The sequence below is a fragment of the Carica papaya genome, chromosome 1, assembly GCF_054855325.1.
Source record: "Carica papaya isolate Zhongbai chromosome 1, ASM5485532v1, whole genome shotgun sequence".
Classification (NCBI taxonomy): Eukaryota; Viridiplantae; Streptophyta; class Magnoliopsida; order Brassicales; family Caricaceae; genus Carica; species Carica papaya.
Window position 1 is genome coordinate 27381827 of NC_142309.1, and position 23459 is coordinate 27405285.

At 35.2% G+C, this 23459-nt stretch overlaps 4 protein-coding genes across 4 annotated transcripts; all 4 read right to left on the bottom strand.

Annotated features, from left to right (window-relative positions):
• Window positions 1-1958: 1958 nt before the first annotated feature.
• Window positions 1959-7560, bottom strand: PDE135 (Xanthine/uracil permease family protein). The gene is made up of 14 exons (XM_088207255.1): window positions 6899-7560; window positions 6069-6166; window positions 5806-5982; window positions 5230-5330; window positions 5002-5077; window positions 4803-4862; window positions 4528-4712; window positions 4353-4449; window positions 4078-4164; window positions 3888-3946; window positions 3406-3497; window positions 3236-3313; window positions 2984-3144; window positions 1959-2595 (listed from the first exon to the last, which is right to left on the bottom strand). The coding sequence occupies exons 1-14, from the start codon at window positions 7068-7070 to the stop codon at window positions 2377-2379; spliced, it is 1662 nt and encodes a 553-aa protein (XP_088063381.1). The 5' UTR covers window positions 7071-7560; the 3' UTR covers window positions 1959-2376.
• A 1635-nt stretch (window positions 7561-9195) lies between these two features.
• LOC110810188 (serpin-ZX-like) lies at window positions 9196-11683 on the bottom strand. Its single transcript, XM_088207261.1, has 2 exons — window positions 11149-11683; window positions 9196-10273 (listed from the first exon to the last, which is right to left on the bottom strand). Exons 1-2 carry the CDS (start codon window positions 11536-11538, stop codon window positions 9488-9490), a joined length of 1176 nt encoding a protein of 391 aa, XP_088063387.1. The 5' UTR covers window positions 11539-11683; the 3' UTR covers window positions 9196-9487.
• Window positions 11684-13923: 2240 nt separating this feature from the next.
• LOC110824912 (serpin-ZX-like) lies at window positions 13924-16461 on the bottom strand. The gene is made up of 2 exons (XM_088207272.1): window positions 15880-16461; window positions 13924-15045 (listed from the first exon to the last, which is right to left on the bottom strand). Exons 1-2 carry the CDS (start codon window positions 16267-16269, stop codon window positions 14260-14262), a joined length of 1176 nt encoding a protein of 391 aa, XP_088063398.1. The 5' UTR covers window positions 16270-16461; the 3' UTR covers window positions 13924-14259.
• A 276-nt stretch (window positions 16462-16737) lies between these two features.
• On the bottom strand, window positions 16738-23097 carry LOC110825637 (uncharacterized). The gene is made up of 9 exons (XM_088221355.1): window positions 22035-23097; window positions 21260-21328; window positions 21094-21162; window positions 20856-20942; window positions 20679-20746; window positions 20358-20475; window positions 19231-19440; window positions 18836-19153; window positions 16738-17644 (listed from the first exon to the last, which is right to left on the bottom strand). Exons 1-9 carry the CDS (start codon window positions 22719-22721, stop codon window positions 16913-16915), a joined length of 2358 nt encoding a protein of 785 aa, XP_088077481.1. The 5' UTR covers window positions 22722-23097; the 3' UTR covers window positions 16738-16912.
• Between the last annotated feature and the right edge of the window lie 362 nt (window positions 23098-23459).

Consider the following 23459-nt stretch of genomic DNA (forward strand, 5'->3'; position numbering starts at 1 on the left):
CCTTATGATATAAATTTTATTTTCTAATATATATTTTTCAGTTTAATTATATTTTTTTATCCCATTGTAGTTTTTTCTTTTAATTTTTTGATGGAGTCTGAAAGAGTTAGGGCATTATCTCTCTGTACTTTCGATTACATTAAATTTTAGAAGATTTTAATATTATCCTATTTTAAAATAGTTGAAACATAGATTTATAGGAGTGTGATTACAGTTAACAAAAATAATTTAGGAGTCAACAAATTTACTCAAAATTAACCAAACAAATCTAAACACAAAAAAGAAACAAAAGTGCATCAAACTAAATCGATATGAACAAGTCAAAACAAACAAATTATAATTAGAAACTGAAGTTAGAATACAATTCCAAACTCACTCAAGTACTACTAGAAATCTAAATAACCTAAAAGAAATATCCAACTGAATATTATATCATTCCAAACAAATAAACGCACAACCAACACAAGTGAAATTACAACAAATTAAACCAAACAAATTTCAACCATGTGTACTACAAAATTTAAATATATTTACAAATAAACTCAAATACAATCACAAATTTAAATAAACTAAAAAAAATCATATTTAACTCTTCAACTTTTCCAACAAAGAAACATCTCAAATGCGATAAAGAAAAATTGCGATAAATGAACTAAAACTACAATTAAAAACCGACGAAAATCACTAATATCATCCCATAAAAAGCATATGGCATTTTTAACATTTGGGAATAACAAAAGAAACAGTATTATGTTCGCATGAGCTGAAATGACTAAATTGAAAAAATTAGTGTAAGGTCATTTTTAATGTTAAGCAAAGGAAAATAAAATTCTCCTCTTTCAGTGTTTATTCTTTTTTATTTTAGTCGTTTTCTTTTCATTTTAAGTTTTGATATCCGTTGTTCAATGCGAAACTATGCATATGCTACGTACAATTTTTAATAGCTCTCTTTCATTTGAATTATAATGTAGAAAAATCATGGTTATTTACAAATTGATATGTTCACTTTTGTTTAGTTCCTATAGATTTCAAATGATGAAAATCAGGTATATATTCTCGCATTCAATATTTATTTTTTATTTAGCTTGTTAAAATATTAATATATTGTTACTACGAAACTGTTTAGACATAAAGTTAAGAAAAATCAACTCGTATTATTTGTATTTTATTTTTTTTGTAAGTAACACTGCTGGAAACATGTTAGATTACGAGATATTCGTGAAATTAAAAGTTTGTTTTCCTTGGTTTATGCCATTAATTTTATTTTCCATTACTTTTTTTTTTTTTTTGTTTAGTGTTATGTGCTCAGTGAATTTTTTCTCTATTTACTTTAACATAGCACTAGTTTATATCATTATCAATCATAAGGAGGTTGTTCTCTTTTAATGCTTGTTGCTCTGTGTTCTAGTTGATTTTTTTTTTTTGTAATTTTCAATTTTGGTACACGTAATTTCTACAGAAAATTATCAATATATTCCATTTATTTGCTAATGATTATTTACTCTTTTGAATTATAACATTAACGAATCTTGATTATTTATAAATTAATTTGTTTATGTAACTCCGAGGATCAGGTAAATAAACATGTACACATTTCTTTCTGCTTGCCCCCCTTTCCTCTAGACGATAGTAATTTCCTGGGGGAAGGGGAAATTTTCTGTAAGCCTTCCTTTCTTTTTCTCCAGAAAAAAAAAAAAAAAAAAAAAAAAAAAAAAGATTTTCCTTCCTGACTCACTACATGCTTCAGAACATCAGCTGGATTTATTCAAGATGGTTTTTGAACATTAAATATTTCATATTAATTAATCTAAAAAGATATTCAATATTCAATAATATGATGACCAACGTTCTGGATCTAATGGCAGACAACAAATGTATCGACAACATAAATAAATACCAACCTATAAACCTAAGTAAATAATTTTCACAAGTAAAACAACTAGAGAACAGGGAGAAAATTATCAAACAAAATAAAATAGTATAAAGCACAACGTATATATTTAAAATTTGTTAAACAAATAAATAATATTTTAAACATTTAGTGCAACAATTACATGAGAGCAAAAAAGATCCGAACCCGAACCATACTGTCTTCGCCATCGATGCACTAGAGTGCTTGTGGTATTTTGTTTTTCATGTGCCATAGAAGTGCCCTAATTATTCCTCCTTCAAAGTCTGTCCCCACCACACCACCATCAAGATTCATTTTTCTTGAGAAGAAAGGGAAAACCCTTCTCATAATTTGGGCAAAATTAGTCCTACATCAGCTCAATCAATCACAGCAATGCAATGAAACATACCTCATCATGCATGGTAACAATTTTGCCCAAAAACTATATAATAGCTAATCACACACAACAGGTACGTGGGTTATGCTCACAGGAATCTGGTGGGGATATATTCGCTTATCCTCAGCGGAAGACTGTAAAACTCCTCGTTTCTAACGTCTCCCTTTCTGTGCTGGAAAGGTTTCCACCATGGAAGTCCTCTGTCATCAATTGCGTATCTTGCCTGAAGTGTGTTATCAAGCAGTGTCCCGACAATCATTGCCACAGTCGGAGGTGATGAGAAGATTGTGTTTAATATATCATTAAACTGCAAACATAACAGGATGATGGATGTCAGATGAATATTTCAAAAATACTTCTTTAATATAAATATATATTTTTCAATTCCAATAGAGCTGGACCCAGGCTAGGCTTGGGCTTTGATCAGGCTGGACCAAGATCAGGCTTGGCCTTTGACTGTGAAAAACCAGACTGGATGATGGGCCTGTTTAGCTCAGCTTACGAGGCCCATTAACTAACTAACTTTGCAGAGTTGTCCCACCAAATCAAGATGGGTACAAAATGAACTATGGACATCATCAAAAAAGAGATGAACCCCCAAAGATAAATAACCAAGTTGTCCGAGAGTTGGCCAGAAGCCAAATGGACATATGCTTTTTTTAAGAAAATATGAAAAATAACTATTTGCAGCTCACCCATCCACCAGCTGTTCTAACTGGTCCATGCCCGTCCGCAGTAGTATTCAAAACGAAGTATTGAGATATTGATATCCCGAGGAAAAGGGAGACACCCAAAATGTAAATGTTTCTCATGGAATTATGATTAGCAAACTGCATGAATGAGATCCCGATCGCAGCTGCAGAAAATTAAAAAGAAAAAAGGAAATGCTGAAATAAAATCTAATAATACTTAAAATACATAAGACGAAAAAATCTTAACACACTCACCAACTATGCCAAGCAAAATGCAGTATATGGCAGCAAAAACAGGCAAAGGAATAGAAGCAAAGAAGGCACCGAATTTCCCTGAAAAACATGGGCATTAGACGACCAAATATCAATTATAAACTGAAAGAGAAACTTCAGATGGAACAAAGAAGGGAAGTTCCAAGACAAACCGAATATGGAGAAAAAGATCATGAAGCCAGTCGAAATCTGTACAACTCTTCTGCTCCCTATGTGTGTTAATCCAAGAAGGCCAACATTCTCACTGCAATAACGTCAACAGGTGACAAAAATTATCTCAATAACAAATAAACACTGCCAAGCCATAAGAACAGCAACTTCAGAGGGATCGATATGTGAAGGTTAAATCAAAACGAATGAGAGAGAGTAGCTAAAGATAGGCACAAAACTTAAATGGAAGTCTATTTGTAGCATGATTAAAATTAGTTGTGTGGCACGATAAACACACTAACTTCCTGATAGAAGGTTTGAACAGGAGGGGAACAATTTCAAAGTAATCTAACTTAGTGCTTCAGGAAATGGAGACGTTTCTTTCACGGAGTTGAATCGATGAGCTCAACCTTTGAAGTAATTTCAAAAGCTATAACAGAGACAAATGGATAACTGTGCAAATAAAAAAAGTACGCGTGCTTACACGGATGCAGTGGTACCAACAGCAGAACCAAAAATTCCTTCAAGCAGCATACCAATACCCTGCAAGAGGACAACAATTGTGAAGATGATAAAACAACACCACTTCATTGCAAATGCTTCCAGGTAAATTATGGATGAATTTAAAAGAAAACAAACATGAGAAATAATATTGTAATGATCCAAAATAGGACCTGCAGGCCGATACTGCGGCTGAGGACATGTGCAGGAGGGGCTGTGGCACCTGCAAGCCGTGATGCAGCAAAAAATGTTCCCGTTGACTGCAAGGATGAAGACAAGAGGTTTCTAGGATTGTATTTTTAATTCTGGAGTCTACATCATGTGTAGAAAATTCAGCCAAGCTTTTAGTTCGTTTGAGAAAACAGGAAACTTCAAGAGTGATCACAAACTGAGGAAAAGACAATATAAGTTTTCAAATTAAACGTGAAATTAAATATAGCTGTTGCACCTCCACAGATGAAACAAGAGCTGCCCCCATCATCCCAAATACGTGGCTTGCTCTGAATATGGGTGTACCCCACTGAAATGGGTAAGGGATTTTAACCCTATAAAACATCAAACACAAGATGAAATTAAACTGCAATGCCATGAAACACACATAGCTGTATTGTCTTTGTAAATACCAAGGAGCAGTAGACATAAGGAATGCCCGATCTGTGCGGCAACTCTGTTTAGTTAGCGGTGAAACATTGTTGTACGCACCAGCAACAGTGAGGATAGCAGCAAAAGCCCAGACAATCCCGATGCAGAAAAGCAAAGCAAATCTCTCAAGTACCATATGAATCCTTGGGTGGATATTCTTCAAATACTGTGCGAAACAAGGAGTTCTTTGTATTTATAAAGAAGAAACATCAGAGTGGCAAAAATCAAATGGGACTAATTGAACAAGGTAGATTACTTGTTGGGAAATGACAAGTAGAATCAGCATGGGCAGACCAATTTCCACACAATTGCCAAGCTGTACAAAAAACAAATAATGTCAGATAGTGCTTTAGTAATATTCCAATGAAATGAACAACAGAGACTGGTTTTGAGTTTTATTCTTGGTATGATTAAAGAAATTTTGAATGCAGTCCTCAATGAGAAAGCTGAATTACCAGTGGAAAGCCCCTCATGAACAGACCAAGACCGACCACACAAACCACCGGTGCAACGACAATGGGACTAAAATATCTGCCCAAAACAAAAAAAGAAAACAACTAAGAAAAGAAAACCCAATAAGTTGGTTCTTGTGAATGAAAAAGGAAAGAAATGAAAGAGTTGAAGAAGATCAATGAAAAGTCTGGAATTACTTTAGTAATCTCTTAAGAGTCTGATCACGTTACCTAGTCAAATTCCCCCACACCTGACTATACCCAAGAAGTATGTTGATAAAGGAAGAAACAATTAAGGAACCCTGAATAGTTCTCATAACATGTTGAAACCTCTGCAAGCACCCACATCAAAACCATGAAGTTATTTGGTCAGCACCTAAGAATTTTAAGGCAATAGAGGTAAGGTGTCACCAAAGCATACGCTTCAAATCACTGTGTAAACTGGCATGAAAATAAAGATTCTTGAACCTAGCAATAGAAATAAATCCATCAAAACAACAAATGACAAAATTTGCATCTGTCAATGAGTGAGAATAAGTTTAATGCCTGAGAAGAAGCATTTGATCCTGCGCAATACAACACATGAACTTGGAAAGTATTTTACATAAGCTTAAATCAACTAACTGGTCCCAACTTTCATACAACATGAAGAATTTCATCAATGCTTAAGTAACAACATCATGCATTCCACTTGCTTATTACCACTGGAAAAATCTAAGTACATGCACAAAAATACAGAATCTTTTTTTTAAAAGCTTGTTTCTTACTCATAGTCTATAGATACATCATTCGTTGAATTCTGCATACCTCATGTTCTGATGAGAATTGCCTGTCAGAGTAATCATTGATGATGGACAGCACAGGCAAAATGAAAGCAAAGGATACACCCATTACGGTAGGAAGCCTTGTCCCAATAAGTGTTTGCAGCAGCGTGTTAATCCCAGACATAAACAACAAAGTTTGTATCACCCGGGCTTTATCACCCTGTTCATGGCATCATCTAAGTGATATACGACCAAGCATCACACTCAACAATATTAACAAAATCCAAAATTGTTGACAAAACATACATGGTCTCCTCCCATTTGCGGTACAAGAGTGTTGGCTATTAGAACAGTAGTTCCGAGCATCACGATATAGTGTTGGAAAGCCAGCAAAAGTGCTTCAGCTGTAGAATCCAACTTATTTATGATCAGAAAAACGTAAACTTTGTAGCAGAAACAGCAAGATTATATTTATTTGAGATTTCAGTTCAGCACAAGAGTAAACTCCTGGTTTTTAGGATTTCCATCCCCATAGTACAGCACAAGTTAGTTGAAAAACACTATAAATTAAGTGGTCAATTTCAATTTTTTATCAGAAAATTATAGCATAAAAATTTACGGGATACCAACCCAAATCACTTGTACTCCTGTACAAAATACTTATATCTTCCTTGCTATTACACTGATATAAGCACTTAATTACTATTAGTAATAATTATGTTAAAATTCAGGATAGCAAGAAGAAATGGACTTCAGAAAAAAAAAAAATGAGACCAAAGTCCGTCGCAGTTTCGAATCAAAGAGAGAATCAGAATCAGGGATAGAAAATAAGTTGGCAACAAAATTACGATTAACATGAAAAGAAAAATTAAAAGAATATTAATAATTATAAAGTCAACATGAATTGGATCTGTTAATCTCTTAAACCGCACAATATAGATAGTGACATGCAGCAAAACATATATAAAAAATAGACGAAATATTAAAAGAAATCTTTCACCTTTTATCATAAAATTCTTACTTTCACCCAGCTTTCAATTCGAATTAAATAATCAGATAAGTATAAACTACTCAATAGTAAGTAAAAACCAAAACTGGAAAGAGAGAGAGAGAGAGAGAGAGAGATAGAGACTAACGCCAGGAAGGATTGGAATGGATGCAGTACTGGAGCTGGTGGAGCTGCTCGGCAGGAGTCCAAGTGGGTCCCCTGGAGATAGCAAGGGGTGGCGGTCCAGGTGGTGGTGGGGTGGCATGGGGTACTGGTGGCGCTGCCACCGGTGGGTGTTGATAGTTTCCTGTTTCGACCATTTTTTCTTCTTCTTCTTCTTTCTTATTCTGTGTTGTTGGATTTCAAAAGCAGGGAAGTCTGAACCTTTGTTTTCGATAAAACTTTTGAATCACACCGACAGAACGAAGGAGAAAGATAAAGATGGGGAAAAGAAATGTTTAATAAAGTAGTTTTGTCTTCTTCCAAAAAGGGGAGATGGTAAATTAGCAGACTTTTTAAAATATTAAATTTTTATCAGATTAGAATAAAGAAACCGGGACGGATCATTTATATTTTACGTTTAAAACTTTAAAAACACTTGCAAATTAAAAGAGAAATGATAACTTTCAGGAACCTGAAACACAGAGTGAGAGATAAGAGAGAGAGAGAGAGAGAATTGGGTTTTGGGAGGGAGTTAGGATTACGTTAAGGTTGTCGTGAACCGAGGAGCATAAATATATACCATTATAAAACTATGATACATACCCATTTGCGTGTATGCATATGTATATAATTGAAATCTGAAAGTAATAAATGAAGACTACGATTATTAAATGATGTGATGTGCGGGCAGTACAGGTCCTTTCAAAAAGCCTAAGCAAGCTCCATCTCTCCCATGTTTAGGTATTTTCCATTTTCGTCCCTGACCTTTCTGTTTAACTACTAAAATGCCATTCTTTGAAATTCTTCTGAAGCAGCCATACTTTTTACATATGCTGATCATGTGCTGTGTTGTCCGGATCTAAAATATCTTTCAATCTTAAATCTAGCTTGATATTTTATGTAATTATACTGAATTTTTTATTCAAAAATAAAATTTTATAACTCTTATTTATTTAAGATTTAAAATTAAAAAAATCAACAGTTTTATGGAATACATTTCTTTCAAGTTTTGCAGAGCAGTAGGGCGAATCTAGATTGAAATTGTTGTCGAGTCAAGCTTTAGCTTTAGCTTTAATTGATCCAGTAAGCAGACAGCAGATGAGACGACAAGGCATGTGGGTTACGTTTTGGCAAAGTGGAATTGGAAAACTACTTGAAAATTACAATTTACCTCACGCTTTCCACTATGATTGACTTGTAAACAAGTTGAGCTAAAATTACTATTATTTAACATTTTATTAATCAGTTTTTTTTTTTTCTAAAATTAACTAATAAAAAGGTGTTTATAATTGAAATTACGTAGTTAAAAATTAGATTTGTTTTAGACCCACTTCATAGAAATTATTATTTTTTACTTTTTAAAAAAAAAAAAAAAATTTCCTATGATAAGAAGTATATACTCGGAATGCAAACCTACTTTCTCATATAAAAAAAAAAAAAAAAAGAGAGTTTGAGAAGAAAGAGAGAGAAAGGGCGAGACATATGTGAAGGTGAAGACAAGATCCTACCTCACTGCTTGTTCATGGATATTTTTTTAAAGTACAAAAATTAATTAACTTTAATCCTCCCCGCAAGATGTACTGTTCAGAGCACTGCTTCAAAAAGCACCGAGACAAGCAAGAGTAAGTAGAAAACAATATATGTGCGTGTGTATGTATATGGAGTCCGGGTTTTGCAGATCTGAAGCATTGTAATTTGAAATTTTCACCATCTTTCCCACCACAAGGTCCAGATGCTCCCAGGCCAAAAGATTAAAAGCACACACAAACATAGAAGAAGAGAGAGGAAGATATATCCAGAGGGATGAGAATTATATGGATGTCACGTGGCTGCTACCTTTTTGAAGAAGGCCCCGCACAATCAGGGCTGGGATTGGGATTGGGATTGGGATTGGGATTGGGATTGAGATTGGGAAAACATGAGCCATGGGACTGAGAAGAGAAATGGATTGAAGACGGAGACATGGGAGGGAGGAGAGAGCTGAGGAAGGTTTTTGTTTATTAACAATCAAATAAACAAATAATAAACACTGCATGTCAAGATGGAGAGACATGGGAGGAAGGAATTTGTTAAATAAATGCGTTGATAAAAATTTAAGGGAAAAAAACTAATATACATAATTTTTTAAAGCATAAAAACTAAAAAAGCAAAAGAAAAGAATTAATGGAAACTAATTCAAATAAAATAGTACTAATATCAAAAACGAATTTTTATCCCTGTCTAATACAAACAGCAAATAAGAATTTTCCGCAACAAACAGCACTCACATCCACATATTAGATATATACCTATAATCACCACATTTATATCCCTGTCTAATGCCAATATCAGCTTCATCCATGAACCAGAACAGAAAGGATAAGGGAGCTTCATGAGGATAACAACGAACAAGGGTTTAGACACAATATCCTATAATAGAATTGTCCAGGCATTGGATATTACCTAAGTACACACAATATCCTAGAATAGAATTGTCCAGGCATTGAATATTACCTATGTACAGAAAATCCCACTTTCCATAGATGTAAGTTCGTTAGATTTCATTAACTCAACAATTAGTATCACCATACCAGTTTCAGTCAGCCTCCAATGGATTCAGAACGTGCCCGATGAACAGAACCATGCCAGTCAAGTCCTCTCTGATCAGGAACAGGAACGGGTGGTCAGCTACAAAGTCTATTTTATTAACAATATAACTACAACTGCGAAATCTTATCATTCCAGCAGAAGCAGCTGCAGCTTCTGTTCCTTCTTCATTGACTTCAATGAATGAATTATGGAAAATGCTCGAAACATGTAAGCCCTGCCCCACTGGGGAGTCCACCATCTCTGTCAAACCTCCTTCGGAAAAGGGTGACACCAGTCCTAATTCCTTCAGAGTTTTAGAAGCTTCAAAGCCAAAAGAGATTTTAAACTTCGGAATCCTAAAGTCACCTACTTCAACTTGTTTGTGGGGAATATGATTATCAATGACCCCAGAACCAGATCCTAACTTCTCTACCAGAGCTTGCAAACCATCTTTTGCATCTGGGAGAAATAAATACATTGAGTATCGGCGCTTGTCCCCACCTTGTTTATAAGGAAGCCCTAGAACTTTGAAACCATCGTAGGCACCGATAAGTTGCTTCTCCATACTGGTCATGAAAGGAACGCAAACTGAACTCCCATTCAGAAGGTGAAAGTCATAGTCTTCTGTTTTCGATGGATCAAACTTTTTACCCCAAGTTCCTTTGAAATACAAGGCATTTGCAAAAATGAGCCTGGTTGTGTGGTCAACTGATCCAGGAGGTAGGAGCTGTTTGATAAGGCCATTTGTCTCCTTTTCAGCCCATGAATTCACTTCACTGGTTACTTCAACAGCCTTCAAATAGGTCACCACCATGACAATGAAAAGTTATTAGAACACCCACCACCGCATCAATGGAAACTAGCGAGAAATGCCAATACTTACATAGCCCATTAAAAAAACCATAAATCAATCTTGCATCACACTGAGTTAATGACCAGTCTTATATCAATGTTGTGCGTTACTAAATGCAATCACTTTTCTCACAAATCCAAGAAACTGAAAAAGTAGACCAAGAGATGTACCCACACCCAAAAACACTGATAAATCAAACACTAGACAAGATGATGATCTAACAATCTTCAGTTCCCCAGTGTTACAGACTTCAAAATAAACCCAGATTTAAAAAATAGTAGTAGGCAAGTCAGGTGTACATTCAGAAGAATCAAAGGTTTAATCTTATAGTTTTTACGCAAGAAAGTCTAAGCAAAAAGATCAAACAGAGAAAAAAGGCAGTATATCCTGTTCTTCAATGGATTCATCCCATCGTAAAAGGCCCAGATTTTTGTTCTTTTTTTTTTTAAGAAATAATCACCTAAGTTGAACTCATGTTACATACAGAGGTTCCATTTTTTTTAGCTGGTTATATTAAGGAAAATACTGCGGTTGAGTTGTGTCCACTACATTGTTCCATAACAAAATCCTTCCATTTGGACCAAGGTTTTTATGTAGCTCCTTATGAAAGGTGGGAGATACAACTTTTTTTTTACTGCAATGTAAACCATCATTTAGACTTTAGGAAACCTGTAAAATGGCTTATCTTACACAACAGGGGCATAAAAATAAACGATACAATAGACAAGATTGTTAGATTAAACGCTTACAACAATCAAAACTCAATGAAATAAATTAAACTCAAATATACGGAGAAGAAACAAAACCAAAATTACCTTTGTTTGGAAATCGACTTGATTGGAAGCAGCCTTGTAGATGCTATCAACAACCTGTTTGAAAGAATGCTTGAAAGAGAGAGACTCATCGATCCAAACACCGTTAACAAAAGCTAGACGGGGCCCACCGGAGGGGCTGCCGTCGGCGAAAAGAACAGAGAGTAGGTCGGAGGAGAAGGAGTTGAGCTGGTCCGTGGATTGAGACTTAAGGAAAGAAAGCAGCTGGGCGAGGGTGGAGCCTCGGGCCCCAGCCGCGATTAAGCTCAAAACAACGTTGATGGACGGCGGAGATAAAATGAGGTTGGACTCCTTGGCTTCGGTTGCTATAACGTGCTTGGCAAGGCTAAATGTGACATCGTTGTGGTTGCCGATCGTTTCACGGAGATCCATAGTAGGCTAGTGGCAGAGGATCAGAGGAAGAGAGGAGAGAGACTTGAAGGACAAAGGGGAGTCCGCCGGGGAAGAAACGATGACGTTTGAAGGGTGACTTTTACAGTAAAAGCCGCGTGTAGTTTAATAATTCTAGGAAGGCCACGTGGACTCTCTGGAAAATATCAGCCAGTGATGGGATATGTAACCGACAATCCAAAATGCGAGTTTTTCTCAATTGGGTTCACTTATTTATTAAGAAATTAAATATATTTTATATATTCTAATTTTCCAAAGAATATATAAAAATGTATAAATATTTTAAAAATAAACATATTTTAATTGTATATTGAACATACAAATAAGATGTTAAAATTTTTTTTAACATATTTGTTGAAGTTGCTCTTATATAATTGAATTTGAATTGGATTTAGAATTTTTTTGAATTTAATACCAATATATCAAGTAACTCAAAAAGTTATGAGTTATTATGTATACGTGCAAAAATTATTTAAGATGTTCTGTGTTGATTTAGAGAGAAAAAAAAAATTTATATTTTATATTTTTTTTTCTCTCTATGATTCAAAAACAATACGCAATCACGTAAAACAACATAAAAATAATGAAATCTAAAAATTCATACACAAGTATTTTATAAATTCTTTTTCTACTATTTAATATATAGTGTTAAAATCTCTTAAAGGACAATGATTGATGGAAACTTCGTAAAGGAAATATTTAATATCAAACAACTCCACGCAGCTGAATCTACTCAAACAAAAATTGTTCCTTAACCACGAGAGATGTCAACTTTTGGACTTCAATTCTTGTCATAACCTCAAACAAAGTCGTTCGACTCTAGGGTTTAGATCATTCTAGATTGCATGTATTGATTTGAAAACATGATGCTAGTGGAAATTTTTTCCGACTAAGAGTTGAGTATAGTAAAAAATGACTATATTGTTAAATTTAATCAATACAGTAAATCATATTATATTTTTCAGATTTTGAAATTGAATTTTTTAACAAACATTCATTTTTCTTTGACGGATAGAGCAATCAATGTTGCTCAAAGATGAGTAATATATCTCATAAATCATTACGATACCAGAATAACTCGTAAATTAGTAAAATGATGATAAAACTATAAGTTGAGTTTATACTTGATATTTAAAAATGTAGAGACAAAAGAAAAATTTTATACTGATTTGCAAGAAAATAAATAACAAATTTCTTAAAACTCATAGGAAGAAGAAGAACAATAAGAAAAATCACAAAGATTACATAAAGAATGCTCAAATATCATGTTACAACTAAATGCAACTAGAGAAAGTAAAAAAGAAGAAACAAAAGCAAAACTTGAGAAGAAGAAAATTATGTATTGAATATTTTCGAAGTTAGCATATGGACTACAATAAGAATATTTATATCTTATGCTAAATTATATATACATATAATAATTTTAACCTTATTAAATGATTTAAGTGTGTAAGATTATTAAGTTAACTGTTTAAATAGTCAACTTTAATACTACAAATTCTATTTTATCAATAATAAGACTATACCCAACTTGTAGAATGTTATAATAAGTAGATGTAAGTGCTTATTCCTTCTTCATTAACTTCAATGCATGGTTGAAACATATAGTTCTCGTCCTACTATAAAGTTCGCAATCTCTATCAAACCAGCTCCTCCCTTAAAAAAATGATAACATTACTATTAATTCATTTAAAATTTTAGAAATTTCAAAGCCAAAACAGATCTTAAATTTCAGAACCCTTAAATCACTTACTACTTGTTGGTAGAAATGTGACTATCATCTTTTGTTATGAGTACAACTGCATGTACAAAAAATTCATGATTATTTCTCTTAATTTTTTTAATTAAAAACAATAAAAAATTACATTTTCTTTTTTTTTACACATCAAATTTCATGTGACGTTAAAAGTAAAAAAAAAATATTTAAAATGATATTATATATTAAATCTCTTATATATAGCAAATACGTTACAAATCCAATAAAGAACTAGGGAGAGTTAGCAAAGTAAAAAGAGAAAAAGGCAAGAATTGTGGGAAGACAATATCCTACCTCACTAACTTTTCTTTTCTTTGGCATATTGACGAGGTTTATCAGAGTATTAATCTATTCTTATTATTTTAATTAAAAAAAAAATTAATTATCAACTAATATTTTATTTTATTATATTTATAATTACTTTAATTAAAAAAAAAATTAATCATCATAAAATATTTTTCTGTCAAATTCGTAATAATTCGTTTAGACAAAGTCTAACCTCACTAGTCGTTGATGGGTTTCTTCTCCCACCTCTCTCAAACACTTCTTGTCTCATTTTCATTCTTTAATCCAATATGTCTAAAAAAGTACATCGTAATCAAACACACAACTTCAAAATTCATTCGCATCCCAGTCTAATAGAAGCAGCAAATGAAAATTTCCACAACGAGCACCATTCACATCCACATATTAGATACATAGCTATAATCACCCCATTTATATCCTATATCCCTGTCTAATACCAATATCAGCTTCATCCAAGAACCAGAACAAAAAGGATAAGGGAGCTTCATGAGGATAACAACAAACGATTATTTAGACACAATATCCTAGAATAGGATTGTCCAGGCTTTGAATATTTACCAAAGTACAGAAAATTCCCACTTTCTATAGATGTATGTTTGTTAGATTTTATTAACTCAACCATTAGCATCACCATAACAGATTCAGTCAGCCTGCAATGGATTCAGAATGTGCCCGATGAACAGAACCATGCCAGTCGAGTCCTCCCTGATCAGGAATAGGAACGGGTGGTCAGCTACAAAGTCTATATTATCAACAATTCGAGGACAGCTGCCGACACGTATCACGCCGGCAGAAGCAGCTGCAGCTTCTGTTCCTTCTTCATTGACTTCAATGAGTGACTTATGGAAAATTCTCGAAACATATAGGTGCCGCCCCACTGGGGAGTCCACCATCTCTGTCAAACCTCCTTCTGAAAAGGGTAACACCAGTCCTAATTCCTTCAGAGTTTTAGAAGCTTCAAAGCCAAAAGAGATCTTAAACTTTGGAATCCTAAAGTCACCTACTTCAACTTTTTGGTGGGGAATGTGATTATCAATGAACCCAGAACCAGATCCTAACTTCTCTACCAGAGCTTGCAAACCATCTTTTGCATCTGGGAGAAATAAGTACATTGAGTAGTGGCGCTTGTCCCCACCTTGTTTATAAGGAAGCCCTAGAACTTTGAAACCATCGTAGGCACCGATAAGTTGCTTCTCCATACTGGTCATGAAAGGAACGCAAACTGAACTCCCATTCAGAAGGTGAAAGTCATGGTCTTCTGTTTCCGATGGATCAAACGTTTTACCCCAAGTTCCTTTGAAATACAAGGCATTTGCAAAAATGAGCCTCGTTGTGTGGTCAACAAATCCAGTAGGTAGAAGCTGTTTGATAAGGCCATTTGTCTCCTTTTCAGCCCATGAATTCACTTCACCGGTTACTTCAACAGCCTTCAAATAGGTCACCACCATGACAATGAAAGGTTATTAGAACACCCATCACCTCATCAATGGAAACTAGCGGGAAATGACAGTACTTAAATAGTCCATTAGGAAAACCAAAACTCAATTCGTATCACACTGAGTTACTGAGCAGTCTTATGTCAATGTTTTACGTTACACTGAACAAAATAACTTTTCTCACAAGTCCAAGAAACAGAAAAAAGAGACAGAGATGTATGCAAACCAAAAACACTGATAAATCCAACAATAGATAAGATGATGATTTTATATATATTTATATAGTCGTAGGCAAGTAGGTGTACATTCAGAAGAATCAAATGTTTAATCTTATAATTTTTAAGTAAGAAAGTCTAAGCAAAAAGATAAAATAGAGAAGAAAGCCAGTATGTTCTGTTCTTCAATGGATTCATCCCACCGTAAAAGCCCAAAATTTTGTTCTTTAAAAAAAATCAACTAAGTTGAACTCATATTACATACAGAGGTTCTGTTCTTCTTAGCTGGTTATAATTAGGAAAGTACTGCGGTTGAGTTGAGTCAACCACACCGTTCACATAGCACAATCCTGTAAAAGTTTTTAATGGTATTTCCTTAGGAAAGGTAGGAGATACAACTTTTTCTTGACTGCAACGTAAACCATGATTTAGACTTAGAAACCTGCATAATAGCTGATCTAACATAATCACACAACAGGGGCATAAAAAAAACCATACAACAGACAGGATGATAATCTAACGACGAAGAACTTAAATGCTTACGACAATCAAAATTCAATGAAATAAAATGAAACTCAAACATGCGGAGAAGAAACAAAACCAAAGTTACCTTTGTTTGGAAATCGACCTGATCGGAAGCAGCCTTGTAGATGTTATCAACAACCTGTTTGAAAGAATGCTTGAAAGAAAGAGACTTGTCGATCCAAACACCGTTAACAAAAGCCAGACGGGGGCCACCGAAGGCGCTACCGTCGGCGAAAAGAACAGAGAGTAGGTCGGAGGAGAAGGAGTTGAGCTGGTCCGAGGATTGAGACTTTAGGAAGGAAAGCAGCTGGGCGAGGGTGGAGCCTCGGGTTCCAGCCGCGATTAAGCTCAAAACAACGTTGATGGACGGCGGAGATAAAATGAGGTTGGAGTTCTTGGCCTCGGTGGCGATAACGTGCTTGGCAATGCTAAATGTGACGTCGTTGTGGTTGCTGATCGTTTCACGGAGATCCATTGTAGGCTAGTAGTAGCAGGGGATGAGAGGAAGAGAAGAGAGAGACTTGGAGGACAAAGGGGGGTTGGCGGGGAAGAAATGATGACGATGGAAGAGTTACTTTTACGGGAAAGGCCGCGTGTAGTTGAAGAATTCTATGAAGGCCACGGGGAATGTCTCTGGAAGTATCAGCCAGTGATGGGATATATAACTTTTAACAATCCAAAATGTGAGTGTTTCTCAATTGGGTTTACTTATTTATTAAGAAATTAAATATATTTTATATATTCCAATTTTGCAACCAAAAAAAAAAGTAAAATATATAAAAATATTTTAAAAATAATCATATTTTAATTGTATAATAAACATACAAATAAGATGTTAAATAATTTTTTAACATATTTCTTGAACTTGATCTTATATAATTGAATTTGAGTTGGACTTAGAAATGTGCAGAGACCACCTCAGAAGTTTTGGCTGCTCAAGAGATAAAAAAAAAGAATCTATCTTCTGTTCTTTCTCTATTTCATTTTCATTATAGAATTATTTACAGTAGCTGTCAAAGATTGCTCCTCATGATTCAAATGCAGTAGGCAGCCGATAATCCAAAGAAACGAAAATGAAATCTAAATATTCATACACATGTATTTTACAAACTTCCTTCCTACCATTTGACATCTAGTGTCAAAGCCTCTTGCGGGACAAGGATGGACGGGAACTTTGTAAAAGAAATATTTGACATTAAACTACTCCATGCAGCTGAATCTACTCCAACAAAAGGTGTTACCTTCTTAACCATGAGAGGCATCAACTTTTGGCCTTCAATTCTTGCCATTACCTCGAACCAAAGTCGTTCGACTCTAGGCCTTGTTCTCCAATCCGTCTGTTCATCATTGCTCCTATTTCTTTCCAATTCTAATTGGAACCGGACAATGGTTGATGCCTTAAGTTTGGCGTTGAGAAAACCCAATAACTTTCTTTTATTTGTTCTATCAACCATAGAACTTTTCAAAATTTTTTCCAACCTACCAATTCTCAGAGCTAAGGAATCAATTAATGGTACCTGCTTATACGCTCGGTGACTGTGACACTTTTCTGACAGCAATTCAATTGCCTCCTCAGATAAGGAAGTGGTTTCAATGTAGGAATCAGGGTTCCGAGTCTGATAGGCAACAAGTGATGCTGACCCTGAAATTCGTATGGGTAGTAATGGCATGCATAGGGACTGCCAAAAGGACCAAAATCCACTTATCCCATCGTAATAGACGACACCCTTATTCAATGATAAGCCAAGATCCAATGTGTAAAATACTGAGACTTCTCGAGCTCTTACTACTTCCACGGAGATGCCTTCACCTACACGGATTGTTTTCAGTCCAGTGAACGAAGTATTCATCTGATTACCAAAAATAAAAATAGCACAGGACTGTCAGTAGATGAGAAACAACTTCATCTGAGAAAAAAGAAGCAGAAATCATGAAATTCAATAAAAACACCCAGAACAAGGTAACATTTTTTGTACAAACTAAAAGATAGTATTATATCCATTGTCAACAAATTAGATTTCTTCATCATTCTAATATTGCAAAAGAAAAAAAGTCTATGTAAGATTAAAAAATGTTAAAAAATTGATTGAATTGAAACTTCTTTCGGACTTCTCTCAGAAGCTTTTCCAGAACTAAGGTGGGAAGATCACATAGGATAATTTAAGGCATACACAGAATGCAGACTCCTTCTGAAGTTTTACCCGTCTCTTCAACCTTACTACACGTTTGATTCCTTTTAATAACTAACCTAATGCAAGAAGCTTTACAACCAAAATTGATCACCTTGTTTGTTTTAATTACATACCTACATAATCAAACTTGTAATGTAATAATGATAACAGCCTCTGAACTATATAACCAATGACATTATACTGAATAACAAAAATAACTGTATTGCATTCCATTAGAAATTCATTAAATCCAACAAAACATATTGGAAGTGTTACAGAAGTAGTTTTTTTCTCTTATCCTCTCAATAGAGCAAGATCAAGATTAAAGCAAACACACTAAGAGGCCAAAGTAATCACGTTACAGTTCATAATGCTTTTTTTCTTTTCTAACAGAACCTACTTTTACAAGTGATAGTTTATACAAAAAATAGAAGCGGGTTCCAGTTTGTAGAACTTGCCAACGCAGGAAAAATGAAAATGGAAAGCTAATCTTAGAAGGAAATAGAAATATATAGGGAGCACCAAAGAACATCAAACCCTACCAAAAATGCGAAGTGAAAACCACAAAAGTTTGCACCAATTAAACCATTAACATTAGCATTATTTTTCAAATGAAATGTATGGATTAAGGGGTAAGATTTTAAATGTTCATCGCTCATGCCCATCGTGAAGTTCGCTCTTGAAATTTATCTACTGATAGCTAAGCATATAATCGATTCATAAACTATTCTTTTACTCGGCCAACTTGCGTATAAATGAAAAAAATAGAAGTTTTCTTCCACTTGAAAAGGAAGAAAATATGGAAGAAGGTACTCAAAATGATAATTACAATTTAAAAAAAAAAAAAAAAAAAAAGAAAGGGAAGCTTACCGGTAACAATAGGGAGAGGCTATCATCAGCATCGCCAGAAACCCGCAACTCAAACGGACCCTCCAATTTAAACGAATCAAGCACCGCGAGGGAACCAGCTTCCTTCACCAAATCCCCAAAATCGAAGCCAGCGTTGCTGAAATTTGTCCAAGAAGCCACTTCAACAGGGAACTTGAAAACGATTTGGCTCTTTCCGAACCGGATCCAAAACTCATAGGCCTGAGCCACTCCGACCCTAACCTTACGGAGTTGCAATTTGGAAAAGCTAAGTTGATCCAAATCCCAGCTTTGCTTGGTGGCTATCTCTTTCAACACATCCTGATAATGGATAAATTGGAAGAAGATGAATGAAGATCGAGGAAGGGAAAAGTGAAAGTAGAAAAGGGAAAACGTACCTGCAAGAAGTGGGTATGATTGAGATGATCGTGGGATTGGAGAGGAATAAACGCGAGAGTAAGTGCAAAGGCCTGAAAGAGGAGAAGAGAGAAGAAGAAACGGCTCATCTCAGCGGTCGACTGTGTCAGAGCGTCAAGGCTGTATTCGGCGTCCTCATGGTTCTGTTCTGTCACTAAGGAATCGCTGATCCCCTGAGAAATAAAACGAGTTTATGCCCCCGATAGTGTTGTTTCTGTGGACTCCAGCTCTTGTAATTACTTGCTTCGTTAAATGAACGCCACGTGGCGGACTTCAGTTGGAGATGTATTTTCTCTTCCTAAAATATTTTTTATTTTTTTTTTTTTACAAATAATAAAAAATTCTATTAGCAATATTTATTTCCCACACCCTGTACAGGAGTAGGGTCTCTAATATCCATTTTACATAAAATAGAAGACAAAAAACAACACCCACAGTTCCCTTTCCTTTCTGCTGCTCCTCCCCCATTCATAACTTTTAAATAAAAATAAAAATTTAAAGGTAAAGTTTCTTCAAAATAATCAAACATTTTAAGAACATCCATAAATGAAAATGTCTGACTATCAACAACTGAAGAAAAGAGAAAGAAGGTCAGCGACATCAACTGACAATTTTTAACAACGAAGACGTAGACATTGAACACAAAGCAGAAGAAATGGTATCGGAAATTTATTCAACATTATCAGTCCCAAGTCAGACACCATTTCCCTCTCTAAGGCTCTTCTTCTCGAATGCCTGAGCCCCATCACACCAAAAAATAAAAATAAAAAACTAAATCAGAGCAAGAATAATACCAAGCCATTACAGAAATTGTCTCATCAGCTCTTCCCTTTTTTTTTTTTGGGGGGGGGGGTTTTCCTCCCTGAAAAAAAAAAAAAAAAAAAAAAAAAAAAAAAAAAAAAAAAAAAAAAAAAAAAAAAGTCATAGCCAGCATTAGGCCATCAATGAAGGTACGTGATGATGGACAAGATGATCCATCAAAAGATATAATTCCAAGGGAAGACATTCACAGGCGTCCGGGTCCATGACCCCATGAGTTTTAATCACGAATTTGCTATCTAGAAGAATGAAGATATCTCTCTGCAAGTAGAGGGCTATGAATCTGTTATGATACTGCTACATCATTCTTCTCTGCACCTGGATAACTAATGGTGTCTGATACCTTGGATGGAGGCCAATAACGAAACAATGATCTACCAACTATGTTTTCGATGGGCAATGGACCCCTGAAAAAATTGGTTAAACATATTGTTAGATGTATCTTTATTCCCAAAACATATATGTTACATATATCTGTTTCCAATTTCACTCAAGTAATTTTGAGAATTCAGTGTTAAATAAACATGCCACAGCAGCTGACAAAACCATCAAAGGCTACAGATTCAAAACCAAAATGTGATGCTGCCAATTGACATCCTGATATACTTACCAGTTATGAGAGTCAAAGCTGTTATTGCGATTGTCTCCCATAACAAAAACGTACCCTTCAGGCACAACCTGTAGATGTTCAACCATCACAACATAACACTTAGTTCACCTATTGGCTCAACAAAGTGGCCATTTAAATGAATGACTGAGATATACTTTAAGAGAAAAATATAAGTACCAATGGTTCCATGTCGTAAGTAACTGGCTCCAGAATGAAATCTTCATCTTGTATGACACCATTTACAAACAGTTTCCCATCATGAACCTATCAAACACAATCCTCGCATTGAGATACAGTATCCAGAAACAAATATGGTATATGACAAGAGGATATGAACAATAGTGCAAATGGAAGAAACATGGACAAAAGACCTCAAACTATGGATATGTTCAATGACATAAACATAAGAGCTTACTTCAACAGAGTCTCCAGCCTTTGCAACAATTCTTTTTATAAATACATCACCTGTGTTGAAACCCAATTTCTGCAGAATTCAAGCAAAAGAAGAAAACTGCTGTAAGGAGCATGTGAAAGAAGGAACTTCTTATGCAAAAACACTAATAAGTTCATTACTAAAATACCTGCAAACACGGAGGTGCCTTGAATATCACTATATCTGAAACCTCAGGCTTCCTGAAGAAATATGAAACCTAACAAAAAAAAAAAAAGAAAAAAAAAAGGAATAGAAACCTCAGTCAATCATCAGCAGCAAACCATCTTACATCCAATTTATAACCAGTAGCAGTTTGTCATTTCACCTCAATTTAATCAAGTTGCTAAATGGATCTAATATCAAACAACTTTTCCATCAGAGGTAAAAATTTAACATATAATTTAACAATGGAAATCAATAAAATTCCTAATTGAAGAACACTAGAAAAATCTCTCATTTGAAAATTATCTGATCAGTCAAAATAATTTACTTGGCATGTAAAATGAATGACTGGAAACACGAAGGATCATTCAAGGTGATATTTAGATAGCTGAAATTCAAATCATGATGAATGCATCGTGTTTCTGATTAAATTGCCAATAACAAACTTCTGGCTCAAATCCCATTGAAGGATAATCTATGAAAATATTGAAATTCAAGAACTGATCTAATCCGCAGGCTTTACCACGCATAGAAGATTCTTTAAAATAAAAGGACAATCTATGGTTCGCGATGTGCTACTATTCTTGTCGTCAAAGCAGGTAAAATTTTTTGGAAAAAAATGAAGATTAATACGGTTCCTCACCAACCGATCAATAAGAGTATTCCACAGTATTCACCAATAATGAATAAGGTACAAAAGCAAGAGTAAAGTCATGGCCAGAACTATAAAATTCAGGTCAAATGATACCATATTGGTTTACCTTCTCTGCCAAAATGCGGTCACCCACGTCCAGAGTAGGATACATAGAAGCTGAAGGGATCGATCTCGGCTCTGCCAAGAACGACCGGAAGAGGATACTGACAGTCAAAGCCGTAAAGACAGCTTTGGCATCCTCCGAACAGAAATCCAATATCCTCGAAAACCAACGGCTCTTGCTACCAAAATCCTTTTGATTCAACTGGAACCCCAAGCTATTCATCTCCTCACTATCACTTATACAGCCTTGTGTTCCTCCTTTGTCCACAATATCGCTTTCCAATGCTGTATGTGGCTCACTGGAGGGGAGCCACTTCGACCCCTGGAAGAATGGGATAATCGAAGTGGCTTTGAACGGAGAAATCCCAAAGACACCTAAAGTCGAGGCACCCGAGACGCCGGCCGTTGACTTCATGATCGAGATCAGACCCATGACGAGTGGGCTCTTGCAATCGTCTCCGAGAATTTCCGAAGCCAAGGTGCTGTACATCGAAGCGGTTCGGGTCTGAGTCTGAGTCCACTGACAATTAACGCTGGGTCTGTCGACGTCGGGCTTCTGATTGGGGCAGAAGAAGCGGGAACGGATCCAACACTCGTGGAAGGAGCGGGAATTGCCACCACGGGAGCAGGCAGTGGCGGCCAGGTTCTGGGCGACGTAGCCGGAAAAGGAGAAGGTAACCCTGATAGCCATATCTGCGATTTTGATTAGCTTGATGAGGATGTAGTACAGAGTGTCGAATACGAGATCGAAATCAGATCTAGGGAGCCCTAGAAGTAGACAGACAACATTTCTGATGAAGGATTCAGTCGATTGGAGACGGGAGCGTCGAATTGGGGTTTCGAGCTACCACCAATGGGAGTGAAGTCGTTGATTTGAGAAGCACGATATTCGAAATTCGGGGTTTTGAATTTGGATGAAAATTGACGAGGGAGAGGGGAAGAGAGAGAGCTCGGAGTCACCCAGCTTCCTCTCTGGGCGACGAGTTGGGAGAAATCGGGAAAGGAGATGGGATTGGGGCGAGGGAAATGGGAGAGAACAGAGTAGAAGACGAGTCTTGGCGGTGATAAGACGGCGGCTATTTGCTCCATCTCGATAGTCGACTTGTTTCTTCAAATATCTACGAAACTGCCACTGCCTGGTTTTCGCTGCATTTGAGTTCTGTATATAGAAATATTTTATTGTTTTAAAAATTAAAATAATAATTTAATTATTCTACTATTCATCTTCATTCATATTAATTAGTTAATTCAGTTTTACTGTCGGTATTTAATATGAATAAATAATTTATCAGAAAATATTACGTAATTAATGGTATTAACTTTTATTTATATAATAAATTAAATTAAAAGTTTTTTTAAAAAAAATAACAATCAACATAATAAAAAATTAAAATAATGACTATTTTAAATAAAAATAAATAATATAGAA